At 34.5% G+C, this 16,618-nt stretch overlaps 2 protein-coding genes and 1 non-coding gene across 3 annotated transcripts; 1 reads left to right on the top strand and 2 right to left on the bottom strand.

The window, feature by feature from the left end:
• Positions 1-2,593: 2,593 nt before the first annotated feature.
• Positions 2,594-2,667, bottom strand: TRNAN-GUU (transfer RNA asparagine (anticodon GUU)). The gene has a single exon. It is a non-coding gene; the product is annotated as a tRNA-Asn (tRNA).
• A 1,334-nt stretch (positions 2,668-4,001) lies between these two features.
• LOC143622760 (pentatricopeptide repeat-containing protein At5g15010, mitochondrial-like) lies at positions 4,002-5,724 on the bottom strand. Its single transcript, XM_077093825.1, has 2 exons — positions 4,191-5,724; positions 4,002-4,155 (listed from the first exon to the last, which is right to left on the bottom strand). Exon 1 carries the CDS (start codon positions 5,698-5,700, stop codon positions 4,192-4,194), a length of 1,509 nt encoding a protein of 502 aa, XP_076949940.1. The 5' UTR covers positions 5,701-5,724; the 3' UTR covers positions 4,002-4,155; position 4,191.
• A 5,986-nt stretch (positions 5,725-11,710) lies between these two features.
• LOC143622761 (putative aquaporin NIP-type) lies at positions 11,711-13,270 on the top strand. The gene is made up of 5 exons (XM_077093826.1): positions 11,711-12,052; positions 12,165-12,386; positions 12,475-12,672; positions 12,874-12,935; positions 13,013-13,270. The coding sequence occupies exons 1-5, from the start codon at positions 11,957-11,959 to the stop codon at positions 13,197-13,199; spliced, it is 765 nt and encodes a 254-aa protein (XP_076949941.1). The 5' UTR covers positions 11,711-11,956; the 3' UTR covers positions 13,200-13,270.
• The last annotated feature ends 3,348 nt before the right edge of the window (positions 13,271-16,618 follow it).

Here is a 16,618-nt window from a genome sequence, read left to right on the forward strand (position 1 = left end):
TTCGCCGGAAATCGCCTTAAAGATGAAGAGAAGAGTGAAAAGTGTGAATTACAAATAACCCTCTCCCCCTTTATATAGTAATCGCAATTAATGCGGTGAATTTAATGCGGAGGAGAGAGAAATCGAATGTGCAATGAAACTATGACACGTGGCAAAAAGCAAGCTGGCAACAGCTGTTGAAAAGACGTGTGCCAGTAATTTCGCGGCCACGCGCCCGAAAAATCGCGCCCACGCGCCTGAAAAAGCGACTGGAATGACCATGTTCTGTCACGTCACCATAACTTCCTGCACGTCCTGACACAGTCAGAAGAAACCGTCGCACGACGTTTCAGAGGTTTGGACTGTTCTGATCTTTTCACCAACTCTTCGAATTTCAAAATTCAAAATTCGAAAATATTAAAAAGTAAGCGGGAAAATACCCCTTTACCCCTTGGCAAACAAGTAACCGTAAGACGGCTGCGGGTACAGTGTAAAGGCAAAACCCTTCACATACCTAGCACCCGCAGGGAATTGAAGCCAAATAAACCTTGGCAAACAAGTAACCGTAAGACGGCTGCGGGTACAGTGTAAAGGCAAAACCCTTCACATACCGAGCACCCGCAGAGAATTGAAGCCAAGTACCTTGGCAACCAAGTAACTATAAGACGGCTGCGGGTACAGTGTTCAGGCAAAACCCTTCACATACCTAGCACCCGCAGGGAATTGACGTCAGGAATACCTTGGAAGTAAAGTAACCGTAAGACGAGCGCAGGTACAGTGTTAAGGCAAAACCCTTCACATACCTAGCGCTCCGCTGGGAATTGAAACCAAGAAGGATCTTCTGGGCAATGCTTGCGGAAACGGAAATAACATCCCCGCATAGCGGGAACGTCGAGAACTACGTTGTTTGAAGCTCCAGGATGGAATTGGTGGTCTTAACATAATTGATCACTATGTTCAAAACTACCAAAACCTCATGGAAAATCCATACAACTGGGACTCAATGCTCCTGACTTGCGAGGAGGTTACAGACCTACCCGCATCATACCCAAAGACCAAGCAGGAAACTCGGGCATTTCTGCAAGTGACAAGGACTTCCGCGGAAAGAATCCCCATGGAAAACCTTACAAAACCCTTTTCAAAACCCTTTGCTCAAGTCCAAAAGTTCACCTCACTTTATTAAACACTCATGAGAAGAACATTGGACTGGGGGGACTTGAAGAGGTAGGTCCCAGCAGAGCCCAGTTGGACCCGCAAGACTCACCTTAAACAGGGAAGTCTGCGCAGAGACCAACTGGATCCGCAGAACCAACCATGCTCAGAGACGTGACGTCCTTACGCGCAGTACGCAAGCTGGTCCCGCAGGAAATGCCTCCCAATGGTGAAGGACTCCGCCTGTCCCCGCAGCCTCGGATACAAGCCATTAGGGAAGGCCACCCGCGCAGCATGGCTACACGCACAAGGCACTTAGCTCTCGATCATTCAGTGTCACCTGAAGGAATGAGCCAAGCCGGGAGCAATCCCGCACAGAGGCGGGAGGGGGAATACTCCCGCCCAAATAAGCCAGTCCGTATACTGAAGGATCTTTTACTGTACCTGACGAGGTATGGGCGAAAGATCTGATCAGAGATACGACAGCTCACTGATACAGTATGGCGAGCAGCATGATCCTGTACTGTATCACTATTAGCCGCTGCCTACTCACCAACTACTGTCATACCACGTGCGTAGCCGGCAGTTGGTGGAAAGGGAATAGTACACAGCAGGCCTGGTCATTATCAGCCGCTGCCTACCCACCAACTACCAGCAGGGCACGTGCGTAGGCTACTGTTGATGAACAGGAACACTGTAGCAGCCGGCCATACCTCCTTGGAAACCTACCTTCGGCTATAAATACCCCAAATGGTATGATCATCTAAACACATTATTACATTACATTATCATATATCTTACTACATTATCATCATATTATACCTGATATCTGCTCTAGCAATCTCTTAATATACTTTTATATTTAAAGAGCAATCTAGTCTGATTCTCACGCCGGAGGGTGGTCACAAGGAGGAACCCCCCCCTTCTCAGTGACGAGCTCACGGTGTCTGTTTTGCAGGTTATCAGAAGAACCATCTTCCAAGGGTCTAACCCCTCGTGGGAAACAGCTATCCAACCCCCAGGTTACCAGTAATCTGTCAGGGGTCTGGTTAGTGTTTCTTCAGTGTCTGAACTAATTAGGTAAGTGTTAGCATTTGTAACTGAAATAGCACTTAAGAATCATATTTTTAATAGCACTTAAGAATCATATAATTTTATTTCGTTCTTTTCATTACAATCTATCACTGTAATTGTCTGCAGATTTCACAAGTTGACTCGCAAACAAAACAGATTGGGTGCACTTCGACAACAGATCAAGCGGTTTTGGTCTGGTGATGTCTACATGGGAGCATATGTGTCTGAACTAATTAGGTAAGTGTTAGCATTTGTAACTGAAATAGCACTTAAGAATCATATTTTTAATAGCACTTAAGAATCTGAAATAGCACTTAAGAATCATATTTTTAATAGCACTTAAGAATCATATTTTTAAAAAGAAAAACAAATTTAGAAATAGCAAAACCGCTAGAAGGAGGGCTTGAACCTCCGACCTTGTGGTTAACAGCCACACGCTCTAACCAACTGAGCTATTCCAGCAACTTGTGTGAACTTATAAGAAATTAAATATATAATGTTCATTTCTTCCACAATGGTGATATCATATCCTTTCATGTTATGTCACGACAATTTTCAGTTAACCTTTTTTATTTGTAGTATAAAAGTGGATTTTTAGTAGATTAGGACTCCCCCACCTTAAACTCTTTAATATAAGTAAAACACGAAATCATATAAAAGTATATTTTCAGATCATGACACATTAGTTTTATCCATTAACGTTAATTAGTTGTTGTGATTGCCAAGAATTATGTGTGTTTGGAATCTCTTTAACACAATATTGGCTTCAATGAATATGGTTCGTTCCTCTTCCAATTGAAAATAATGATTCGACAAAGTCGAAAAGAAAACTTGGAACAAGCAACCGGTCGATTAGCGGTTCAAAGTTGAAATTTCTTTGACACTAGTTGGAAATACAATATACATATTGGGTTTCTCATTTAAGAACACTTGTGTATAATGTTAGTTAATTTCGTTATTGTTTGACTATGTTGAAAAAACATGTATCTTATTAGAAAAAAAAACAACTAATAGTCTTCGTGTATTTTTCAAGTAATTTGATTTCGTGTTTTACTAATACTTAAGTTTAACATTATAGGATCATAAATGTATCGTTATAAGCTCTAATGAAAAAAAGAAGCAAAGGGTCATAGCAAATCGAAGAGCTTGACCTACATTTTAACATTGGTAACATTTAGATTGCTCTAGTATGGGGATTTCGACCCCAATGAGAAAAATAAACTTGTGCATAAACCTCACTACTACATTAATAACGTGATAGTAGATAACTCGGACAGTATACTCAATCTTGTAAAATTGATCGTAGAAAAACCATCTTTCATATCCAATGGTCTATACATCATTGAAGTGATCACTAAATTTTACATGTTGCAACGAAAAGTGCGTTTTCTTCAAAGTTTGTGAAGTCTATGTAGTCGGGTAAGTGTATTGCTACATGGAAAAATGCTTCGAACAAAAAATGTAATAACTCGTTTTCAAAATATGGAAACTTGTAGAGAACAATTATAAATGTAAATGCCGTTTATCTATTAACTACAGAACAAGTAGACATTCGATTGACATCTAAACACTCGTATAATCATATGAAAAATAGAAAAAACAGTCGAAAGAAAAGAAGCCTCGCACTGATATAGAGTTGAGGCAGAATTACACAGGTGAACGAAACAAGCATCCATTTGTGAACTATTCATATACATTTTGTACTTGTTTATCTAACATCCTAACCATTGTTATTGTATACAAACAAACAAACAGAACAGAACAGAACACTGGTATAAGAATCAAGCAGTCTGGGCTTCAAGTCAACTGCAGATTTCATTCCAACAAGACATGTATTCTCCATACAAGACTAAATCTAGGGCTAAAGTTAAATATCCTCAAACTTAATAAACACCCAACATTTTTCCATCATATGCATACTTTGCATATAACATCTTGTAAAGACAAAACCTTATCTTGATCCACAAACAATCATATAACAAAACCTCATGAACAACTAACTGTTTGAAGCTCCCATTTCTTCAAAAGGTCATCATAAACCGCACCCTTTCCAGCTTTCGCAAGCCCCTGCCTCAATCTCGCCAAGGTGACAGCGCTAAACTTAAGCCCTCGGTCCAACATATCATATGCATACTTAACCGCCTCAGGAACACGATTAAGATCACGCAACCCACCAACCAAAATATTCCCCGTTTCCTCAAGGTCAAAATCATAATTCTCAATCAAACATTTCCAAACTTTAATAGCCGTATACGGATCCCCGCCCTCAATAAACAGTCCAACCGCCAAACAACAACCCGTGTGTGCTGGCACAAACTCGTTTTTAACCATCTCCGTAAATATCTGTTGAGCTTCTCTTACCTTCTTCCCCTTTACCAAATACTGAAACAAAACATTATAGGTTTGCGAATCGGGAAACACCCCGTTAAACACCATCTCGTCTAACATACTTCTAGCTAAATCAACCTCCCCATCAAACGAACACAAATAAATCATCGAATTATACATCTCAAGATCCGGTTTACAATCACCTAGCACACTCATCGAATCCCACAACAGTTTGCCCGCCTTTACATCACTAACCATCGCACACTCATTTATCGCGTCTTTAAAAAACCTAATCCCCGGATAACACCCTTTAACCTTCAAAGCCTCAAAAACCTTCATCGCCTCATGCAACCCATCCGAACCCTTAAGCAACGTATTCAAAAACGAATCATAAGCCGGGAAATTATTCGGATCCCATCCAATTTCATACACCATCTCATCGAACGTCTCACGAGCATTAACCACGTCCTGCTCTTTCTCCCACCCCTCCAACAATATCGCGTACGTATCCGCATCCGGTTTAATCTTCTTCCTAACAAACTTCAAAAAACCCTTAGCATCAACCGTTTTCCCGTCTCTGCAAATCGCGCTAAACAGCGAGTTCAACGCGACAATATTCGCGGGACATCCGTACTGTTCCATAACCTCGAACGCTAGCAACGCGTCATTAACCTTACCCGCGATCACATAACTACCGAAAACCGAAGCAAATGTGGCTAATGAAAGTAACCCTTCATTCTTCATTGACTTAATCGCATCCCACATTGCATCAAACAAGCAATGCTTACCCAACATATCAATTATCAAATTCCAAGCGTACGGACTGTGTCTATCTTTCAATTGATACCCAGACCACCGGAAAAACTTAACGGCGGCAGCCGGGTGTGCGTAGGATAGTTTAAGGACGTCTTCGACGTCTTCGGTTGAAACCCTTATGCCGGTTTCGTCTAAAGATCGATCGATTTGTAAGGAAGGTGTGTTTGCCACGATTTCGCAGAGGGTTTTGACTTTGATGGGTAAATTGGGGGTTTCGGTGTATGAAGCGAAAACGGGTGGGTTAGCAGGTGGTGAATCTGGGTGGGTTTGATGGTGGTTTGGATCTGGGCTTGAGTATGGAGGTGGTGATGGTGATGGATCACGACGGTGGCGTTTTCTGTTATTGGCCATGAGTTTTCCGGTGGGAGTTGGTTAGAACCCTAGGAAGGAAAAAGGGCAAAAGATTACAAATTAGGAAAAAATGAACAGAACTTTTTTTTAACAAAAATAAAATAACCAAACTTTTTTTAATAAAAATAAACGAACAGAATTAATATTTTTAACAAAAATAAATAAACCAAACTTGTTTTAACAAAAATAAACGAACCAAACTATTTTTTAACAAAAATAAACGAACCAAATTACCTTTTTAACAAAAATAAACGAACTACTTTTTTACTAAACTAAACGCATAATTTACGACGATATTTTTTATAAAAATAAGTTTGATATTTTTTATTTTTGTTTAAAAAATGGTTCATTTATTTTTGTTAAAAAAAGGTAGTTCGATCTTTTTTTTTTGTTAAAAATAAGTTTGGTTCATTTATTAATTCTTTAAATAAAGTTGTTCGAAAGATTTGTTTTTGTTAAAGTGAATTGGTCAGTTCATTTAGTTTAGTAAAAAAAAGTAATTCTTTTTGTTTATTTGTATTAAAAAAAGTATTTTGTTATATTTATTTTTATTAAAAAAGTAGTTCGGTTAGTTTTTTTTTTTAAATAATTGTTCAGTTTGTTTATTTTGTTGAAAAAAAGTTTGATTCGTTTTTTTTTTATGTTAAAATGTAGTTGGATTCGTTTATTTTAGTTAAACGAAATGAAATAAAGTGCTTGTTAAAAATAATTGTTCGGTTTGTTTAGTTTAGTAAAAAAAACATATTTCGATTCATTTATTTTTGTAAAATAGATAAGTTTGGTTTGTTTATTTTTTTAAAAATTAAGTTCGGTTTGTTTAAATTTGTTATAAATGTAGTTTGATTCGTTTAATTTTATTAAAAAAACAAGTTCGGTTAATTTATTTTTGTTAAAAAAAGTAGTTTGATTCGTTTATTTTTGTTAAAAAAATAACTACTTGTTAAAAAAATGATTTGATTCGTTTAGTTTGATAATAAAATTAGTTTGGTCTGTTTATATTTGTTAAAGAGTAGTTTAGTTCGTTAATTTTTGTTGAAAAGGTGGTTCGGTTTGTTTATTTTTGTTAAAAAAATAGTCTAGTTCATTTATTTTTGTTAAAAGGTGAAGGGGACTCAATGTGACCAATTATGAAAGTTTAAGGACTCAGAGTGACAATGTATATATATATAAGTAAAATGTCGATTAAACCCCGAATTTAACAAAGTTAAGTAACGGTAGGGACTCAAATGGTTCATTTACACGTGTCATAGACACGCTTTTATTACATGCCCAGATTTACACATATTCAAACACAGGCACACAACACCAACTCCTTTCCCATTTCGTCTCGAAGCCATCACTTACCTGAAAAACATATTAAAACATTTGTCAACACAAATGTTGGTGAGTTCTCTTTATCATACAAAAATAGTTATATATACACACACACATATTTAATCCCATGATATAAGGGTTCTCGACCATTATACGACAATAATAAATTTATCATGAAAACATAGCATTTTATCTTTTAAACAATTCAATTGTTACAAACGAGCAAAGATTATCAAAATTGATAACTCGAAACATATCAAACTAAAAATATTCTCACTTTTAACCCAACGCGATTGGAAGTGGCGGGCGTCACCCCGATAGATCTACCAACATTTATGTGTCCTTACTATTTCGGTTAACAATTATCTAACCAATTTGACTCATCCCACTTTTAACATGATTTGTAAATAAAATGCTTTAAAAACTTTAATAAAATCAATAAAAAAATATGTTTTTCCCTCAAAAGCATTTATAAAAACATTCCATTTAAAAACGAGGGGTAGAGAAACTCACAGTCGAAGCTTTTGTCCAAAATCTTGTGTCCTATATTAGTACACGTTTGTTAAAAATATAAATTTGGTTTGTATTTAACTTGTTAATAATATTTATTTATTTAATCTTAGTCTAATGACCACACAAGCATACAAGCACATAATCTCTATCTAAATATTAACAAGTTAGTACAAATCAGGTTTCGTTAACAATCGTCTTAATGACTAATTTATTATATAATTAAAAAAATATATAAATAAATAAGTGATAATAAAATAAGATATTAAAGTTTCAGTTGCTGGAAAGTTTTTAAGAAAATATAATAATAATTTATAATTTGTTTTAATCGATTTATGTTTGTTTTGCCGGTTTTGCGTTTCAAAAGAACCGGCCAACTTTTCGTATAAAATCTTATTTTAAATCTTTGAAAACACTTGTTATATATATATTAGTTAAGTTTTAGGAGTTGTTTTATAGAAATACTTTTATTTTTCATTTTTGTTATTATTTTCTTTAAAATAGCAACTTTTAACGTTTTCGTGTCGATTTTCCCGACACGAACCGTCTAGGACCAAGTTTTGCTATCTTGTCCTCTTTTTATACATTAACTTACTAGTTTAGGTACCCGTGTGTTACCCGGGTTGAACAATATAAATTATATAATTAATAACTCTATGAATAATCTAAATATAATTGAAATGACATGTTACATTAAATGAGAAAAGTTCAGTTACATAATCATCGTATCAAAATATAAGTAAAATTACTATACAACTTCCCAACTCAAGTTAGAAACAAAATATAATTTGTTTTAATCGATTTATGTTTGTTTTGCAGGTTTTGCGTTTCAAAAGAACCGGCCAAATTTTCGTATAAAATCTTATTTTAAATATTTGAAAACACTTGTTATATATATATTAGTTAAGTTTTAGGAGTTGTTTTATAGAAATACTTTTATTTTTCATTTTTGTTATTATTTTCTTTAAAATAGCAACTTTTAACGTTTTCGTGTCGATTTTCCCGACACGAACCGTCTAGGACTAAGTTTTGCTATCTTGTCCTCTTTTTATACATTAACTTACTAGTTTAGGTACCCGTGTGTTTCCCGGGTTGAACAATATAAATTATATAATTAATAACTCTATGAATAATCTAAATATAATTGAAATGACATGTTACATTAAATGAGAAAAGTTCAGTTACATAATCATCGTATCAAAATATAAGTAAAATTACTATACAACCTCCCAACTCAAGTTAGAAACATAGTACACCGCTTTCACAGTTAGAACGCCCTTTGATGTCCAATCTCATTAGACCATTCGTAATAGAGGCGTTTTTCACCTCAAATTCTCCTAAAACTCTATGAACACCACCTCCTTTAAGTTATGAGGTAAGTTTTGGCATGGAGAGTTATCCACAAAACGCCTCTCCTCATCTCTTCTAGCCAATCAAATATTTTGTCCCACATTTATATCTTTTTATTTATAATTTTATACTATTTAGATAATAATAAATTAGAAAAATAATTAAAAAAATAATAATTGTCTAATGACTGCGGGAGAGTTTTGAGTCTTTTTACCACTACACCTTTTTTTGCAAAACTCTCTATTACTGATTGGGATGACACATGTCGTACAATGCCCATTATTTTGCAAAACTCTCCATTTTTTGTAGATTTGTAATATATGGGCTGAAAAGCTAGTGTGTGCGTTAACCAAATCACACAAAGTTCTAATGACCCACACGTCAAAACTCTTAGCCACAAATAAAGCATAAAAAACATATAAGGGCATTCATGTAACATTTTTTGATTGAATTGGTTATGTCATATGAAATACAAATAATTTCATCAAGGCCTGCGTATACGGTATGGTGTGTTATGTGAAATGCAAACAAAAGAAAACAAAATTACCTTCTGTCGTCTTGAGAAACTTCACATAGTTAATTCAAATTATAATAAGTAATCAGATTCATTAAAATTTGTATTAACTTCTGTCGTAGCCAACTCTGAAAATTGAAATGCCCATTAAACATTCATATCTAAGTTGTTAATTTCAATAAACTTTCATATGCATGTTTAAAGCTATCGTTAAGATAAAATCGAAATAGAAGAATTGTGAATGCAAATCAAATACCTTATGAAGAATAGAGATGATTGTCTAATGCTTTGAAAGAAATCGAAGAATGTAAACCCTAAATAGAAGAATGAAAAATAAACCCGCTGGAGGCAGTGAGTTAGATAATTAGATAATTAAGGTTATAAAAATAAACCCTAAAATATGTGAACGGGAAAATAATAAACTGGGTGAATACTGAAATGACACCTGGCATATAGAGGATTCCTTTATTATAGTAGGTAGATATTATGTATGAGTATTTTATTACTTTAAAGGCTGTTCTAAAATAGACCCTAATTGTCGTGTCGGTTCGCGCTAAAAGCTGATTTTTCGACCGTTAAAGTTACCGACAAGTAAATAAACCAAATAAATCCACACCAAACATCTTATGAAACAAATATGTATATTATTCAAATTGATTCTTCAACATACTATTGATTACAAATATATGTATTTTTAGGTTAATATGATTTTTCAGCATAATATTACAACAATATCAATCTGATTTGGGTCTAATTATGATCAAAATTAATATTTTTTTTTGCTTCTCTTTGCAACAGATTGCAGTCAAAATGATATGAGGATGGATCTATTTTGTTCATGTGAATTTGAATTATGTATTTATGTTATTATGATATGATTATAATAATTTAGTGTATTTTAAAACTTTAAAAAGTAATGACAAGTTCACCCTCCTTACATTTACAATTACCATCTTGAATATTTGGATTTCTCAAATGGTTTGAATTCTGAAGTGTTGGACTCGTGGTTTTCAAGGCTACAAGCCTACAAGGATCGATGTTGTAAATATTAAAATTCTAGACATTTGACTAGTATTTAATAATCTTAAAATTTGTTTACTAGACAACTCTTTGATAAAAAATTTATAACTTTTGTTGCATTTTTAAAATATAACTTATTTGGTGATCATCAATGATGTAAAATCATATTCTATGATTTTCTTTTATTTATTTATAGTATATAGCTCATTACCTCTTACTACATTATGAATAGATTATATATTAAGACAAAAAAATATATAAAATTTCAAGTTTATATATATTTGCAATGGTTGATTTGTATATTTTGCAGCAAAAGTTTGTACCCACAACATTGCTAAACCCATATGTCGATGTTCTTTTCCACGTGTTAAGTCTTTGTCTCTACCGCCTTCATGTTCTCTTCTTCCCTCGGAAAAGACGATACCATATATTGTATGCTTGTAGATACACCGCGTCGTAAATCTAAACTGAGGCTTTGAAGGAAAAAATGCTATAAAACTAAAAATTTGGATTTGGCTTGACAGCCCTGATTAAACATAGTTATGCAACAGTTATAAATTAATTTAGTAAGGTATGCATTGTAGTTTATGAAAAAAGAAAGACACCCGTGAGAAAAAGAAAATAGATAAGATAAAAAGATTATCAAAAGTTATAACTTTAGGCTTTAACATTGTATTAAAGGATGTATTGCATTTTTGTGTAATTGAATCACTAGTGGTTGGGAAAGTATTAAAATGATGTTATATGAAATCTGGTATGGTAAAAAGTATCAAAATCCGGTAGAAAGTCACACTTTGATGTAAGTATGTAACGATCTATACAATTTATTTTTATAGGATTTAACGATTATTCTTGTACTTGTTTCTTAAGTGTGGATACTTGGTTATTTTGTAACTTATTTCTATTGTTAAAAAGAAATGAAAAAACACATATATACCCAAAGTAATAAATAGAATGCAAATCAAAAAAGATAAGATAACCACAAATTACGTTTCAATTTTTTACCACTTGAAATCACGAGAAAATCACAATAAAGAAATTTGTTGGTCAAGAAATAGATAAGGTCGAAAGACGATTCAAAATTCAAAACCGTAAAGAGTAAAACACACATGATTCCTATGAATCAATATTATTAGTTACTTGTAAACAAATTCAGGCCTCAAAGAATTTATAAAAAATATACATTTTTATCAAACAACAAAGCAGGTCACCCGTGTATTGCTTGTCAAAAGGCCACCCATACCTGGAATATTATTTAAGTGCCGTACGCAATAAAGAAAAAAAAAGAATATTATTAATGCAATTTAACAAATCAAAAGTTTATGACTTGCCAAACACAAGTTGATTAATAATCGAAATATCAGTATTTAAATCACAACAAACTTTTGATTTGATAAGCATATTGTGGATAAGATATCAACTTTCAAAATTCAAAAATGGAAAATAAAATATAGCTGATATTCTTCCTCTATATAAGACAATCCTTCACATAGCAAAACCTTAAATTGTGAACCTTAATCTCGTTTAGTTTTGAACGATCACCCGAAGATGATTGAAGTAGTAGACTCGAAACTTTCCAACATGGAAAAAGGCAACAAAAATAATATCGTCTCCACAAATCCCAAAATCCATATAGCTCAAAAGGTATATATTAATACATGCATATGTTATATAATACATATAATATGTAACAATATTGCAATTTGCATGTGAAGTGTATATGAAATGGTTTCTAATCCATACCTTGTGTGTGTAGATGCTAGCAGAATTTATTGGCACATTTTGTGTTATATTTGCTGGTTGTGGATCAGTGGCTGTTAATAACCTCTACGGCAAGGTAACGTTTCCCGGAGTGTGCGTAACATGGGGCTTAATCGTTATGGCGATGATCTACACCGTCGGGCATGTATCCGGTGCACATTTTAACCCCGCGGTCACCATTACTTTATCTCTTTTGGGATTGTGTCCATTTAAAGAGGTATGTAAATGTATCAATGTAAATATTCTTTTATATAGTTGGTTCATTAAGTTTTATGTTGATGTAATATTTTTAACTTTTAATGAAGGTGGCGTTGTATATACTTGCCCAACTTTTAGGGTCGATTCTTGCAAGTGGAACGTTGTCGTTGATTATGAATGTGACACCGGAAGCATTTTTTGGAACCATACCGGCTGGTTCGCCTTGGCAATCGTTTGTTGTCGAAATCATCATTACGTTTATCCTTATGTTTGTTATCTCGGGTGCGAGCAACGATGAGAGGGCGGTACGTTTTCTTATGAAAGATCTTGTAATTAAACACTTGTTGCATTTAGTTTTTTAGATAATTAAAATGGAATAATTGTCTTTATTTTGACAATCAAATGTGTTTAATGCATGTTTGATAATTTGTTTTATGTTTCTTTTATCATATCAAACTATGATTACCTATTATGTTTTTACTAATAATGTTGATTTTAAATTGCAGGTAAAGAAACATGGAGGGATTGTAGTTGGAATGACCATTATGTTAAACGTTTTTGTGGGAGGGTAATTCTTTATTCTAAAATGAAATACATTTAATATTTTGGGAAATATATAAGGAACTTAACTGATATAATTTTTAGGCCAATTTCAGGAGCATCTATGAATCCGGCTAGAAGTCTTGGACCGGCTATCGTGAAGTTGACGTTCAAAGGAATTTGGGCATATATCTTCGGGCCGATCATTGGAGCAATCGTCGGAGGCTTAGTTTATGAGTTGCTGAAGCCGACAGAAAAAACTTTTAGCGAAATTGTGAAAAGAAGTGGATGATTTGGTCCTTGCCTTTGAGATCGAAACTGAATTTGTTTTCATTTAAAACTTTTGTGTTCTTTAGAATGTTAATATTGGTATGCTTTTTGTGGTTTGGGATGATTTTCTTTTATGAAATTGGCATGGTTGATTTTCTCTATATGTTTGCATTGGTTGATTTGTCACCAAAGATGTATGAAAGTTTGAAGTCACATATCTTTTAAGTTTTAAATAGCAACTAGTATTTGAACCCGCCGCAACCGCGGCGGGTGCAGAAAACCGTCATGTACCTAATGTTTGCTTGTGTGAAAGCTGAAAGTTTGGTTTCCATCTTTTTAGTGGTTTGGGCAAATTCCTAAACTGACAATGGTCACAGGGGTTGGTATGGTTCGTTACACCCATTTGTCAAAATTTAGAGAAAAAAAAGTTCTTCAGTAACAATTTTGACACTTACTAAAATCAAATCAATTGTTTTTCTAATACTGAATCTTTAAATAAAACGCCTGCAATTACGACGATTCACCCCAATTGTCTTCACCAGATCCTATCTTTTCCAATGGATATGAAAGTTGGCAGCTTTGGCCATTTAAAAAACATGGATGTTGCATTCAGTCTAGTTATTGCCAACAAATATACCAACACTACTCTTAATTTACCTGTAATTTGCTTTGCATATCTGTTAATAAATAAGCTGCTGCTCACTATTTATTTAACTCCGAATAGCAAACGGTTGGCCCAAGACCTGCAGTCAACACACTCGCAATTTACTTCGGCCCGTTCAACAATTTCCAAGCGAATTCCGAAAATGGCTTTTGACAGCAATCTATGAACTTTTGCAATCAATTTAGTGTACTTGAGTCCAGTCTGCATACACAAATCAACATTAGGCATAACTGCATCATAATTGTTGAATGACATTAGACTAATTTAACATGGCAATTTAACAATTGTTATCATAGCATCTAGTATTATTTTAGTACGTACCTTGTTTCCAGGTTCTCAAAAGGATTCTCTTAACAACCTAAAGAAGCAAGCATAAAGTCACAATAGGAAATCAATATAAACCAAGATAAAAAACAAATCAACAGATTATTTTATTACCTCATTAGCTTCTTTATTCAACCATTATGAATCTTAACAATGAAGAATAGCAGACGATTGAGTACCGGTGAACAACCAACACTAAAACCACATACATTCAAAGGATGAAACAAATGACGTAACCATGGCCGGCCTTCATAAAAGTTGTTTTTGTTGGGAATGTCGTCAATAGAAAAATGTCCAATTGAACTCAAATCTTCATTCAAATAGAACATGCAAATTTTCATTAAAAGTAAATAAAAATATAAACATACAACCTACAAATCAAATAGAGTTAAGAACTACATAAATTTAAATAGCTCAGATGCAATCATAAACATATAGCGAATGAAACCTAATTGTATATCCACATGCAAACCGAAACTGAATGCAAATGAAGATAAAAAAAATAGCTTAAAAGGTTAAACCGAAATTAGTACATAATATTTAGCAAAATCAGTATATGTTGCCTCAATTCATCACAACAACACAGAATTCCTATTACACAAACAAATCATGATGAACACATTATCTACAATAAATGGAATATAGATGAATCACATTCATTTAGGTATAAAGCACTTTTATCGAATCACTAAGTAATACAACAATGGCAACCTAAGTCACATAACAATACCCAAAACCTAGTAATCAAATGAGGAGAGAATGAACACTCATGTAGATACCATACGTAGCACTTACTCCGGTGGCGGATGATTGTCTTCGTGCTTGTTTTGCCATTCTAACAAATTGACGAAGAGCTCAACAATATCGGGGGCACCATTCAGATTTCTGCATCTATAAAACACTTAAAAAGAATCCATTCATGAAATAAACAAAACCTTCAAACGAAAGATACTTAAAATTAACTAAATGACCTCAACTGATCGACATTACCTGCAATAACAGGCCACAGGATCGCCGCAGCCACCTAGGGTATCGAAACAGAACCCGATAAAAGTTGAACTGGAGCAATGGTATAACATCACCTTCGTACCTCCGACACTGCCATAGACAACCGGAAATAGGAGCCACAAACGTCCCATGTTACTTCCTCCACCGCGATGCACAACCGAAGATAGCCGCCGCATCACCAGGAAACCCTAAATCAACAATCAATACTGGTTCAATCGATGGCTTCCTAAACACGACGGTGGTTGAAGACGATAGCGGTGGTGCTGAAGCCGATGATGACAGAGAGTTGACGTCAGTTGAAGACGACGATGACATGACGGTGGGTCCAAATCCAACTGTGACAGACAACAAACTTAAACCGTGGTCATGGCGAGAGGTGCCGGTGGTGTTCGTGGGCGATGGTGGAGACAGATGTAGTGATGTGTTTGAGAGAGTGAAAGGAACTGAAAGAAGAGATTCCAGAGAACCACGTGGAAAGCAAGACTCGTACGTGTGAGACGACATAGAAGAAGTATACAAAATACAAATAATAAAGCAATATGTACAATAAATTGATGCACTACAAAATGAACAGTAGTTATTGTGTCTGTGACCGACTTTCCAAATTATAATATATATATATATATATAATTGTTAAAAACAGTTTGGTAGTTTAAGAACCAAAAATGACAACTTCCTTAATGTATGTGGGCTTTCCATTGTTCACTTTATTTTTATCTTTTATTCAAAGGGTGATATCTAGCTCTTGGTCATGGAGGTTTTCTCTATGGGAAGGGGTGTTCGAGTTTTAAATTGGGCAATTTTTCAGTACTACTAGCCCTCAGATTTTTAGATTAGTTCAAACGTAGTGGAGAGATGGGGAAGTATCCCCTCTTTTAATTCTATTGGCTCTCATGAATAATGGTTTGTTTTGGACGCTACGGGGCCTTTGAGATCGATATTAGTATGGAAACTCAAGCTTCCTTGGGATGTAGTATATTCCCCGAACGATATGTTTTGTTTGGTTTTGACAATTGACCCATCAACGAGACTAGCACCCACTTTGTTGATTTTCCTACAACTTTCTACATGGGCCTTAGAGAAAACACCCATTAATATTGGCTTTATATTCATCACAAGATTGTTGAAAAAAATTGAGGCCAGTAGTCTCGTTTTGTCGATTGTTTTAAATTTTTTTTGTATAATATCTAGTTACGCTGCCTTCTTCGGCAATCCTTGGCAGACGATGTGTGGCGGTGTTCATCCGCAAGCTTGCCAACGTGTCCTCCCATCATGGAAACTACCGAGTGAAAAGAAAATCAAGATTTATAAATTTTAGAGTTTTTTTCCGGGAAGCTAATGTCTAAAAAAAAGTCTATAACCGGTGTGAGGTCGAAAATCAAGAAGACACAGAAAATGAAAGACGAAAGAGAAAGAAGCAGTTGACTTTTTACTATACTTTTTGC

Source organism: Bidens hawaiensis, unplaced genomic scaffold (assembly GCF_021521415.1).
Source record: "Bidens hawaiensis isolate Kalapana, Puna unplaced genomic scaffold, B.hawaiensis_p1.1 tig00003241_1, whole genome shotgun sequence".
In the NCBI taxonomy this organism is placed as follows: domain Eukaryota; kingdom Viridiplantae; phylum Streptophyta; class Magnoliopsida; order Asterales; family Asteraceae; genus Bidens; species Bidens hawaiensis.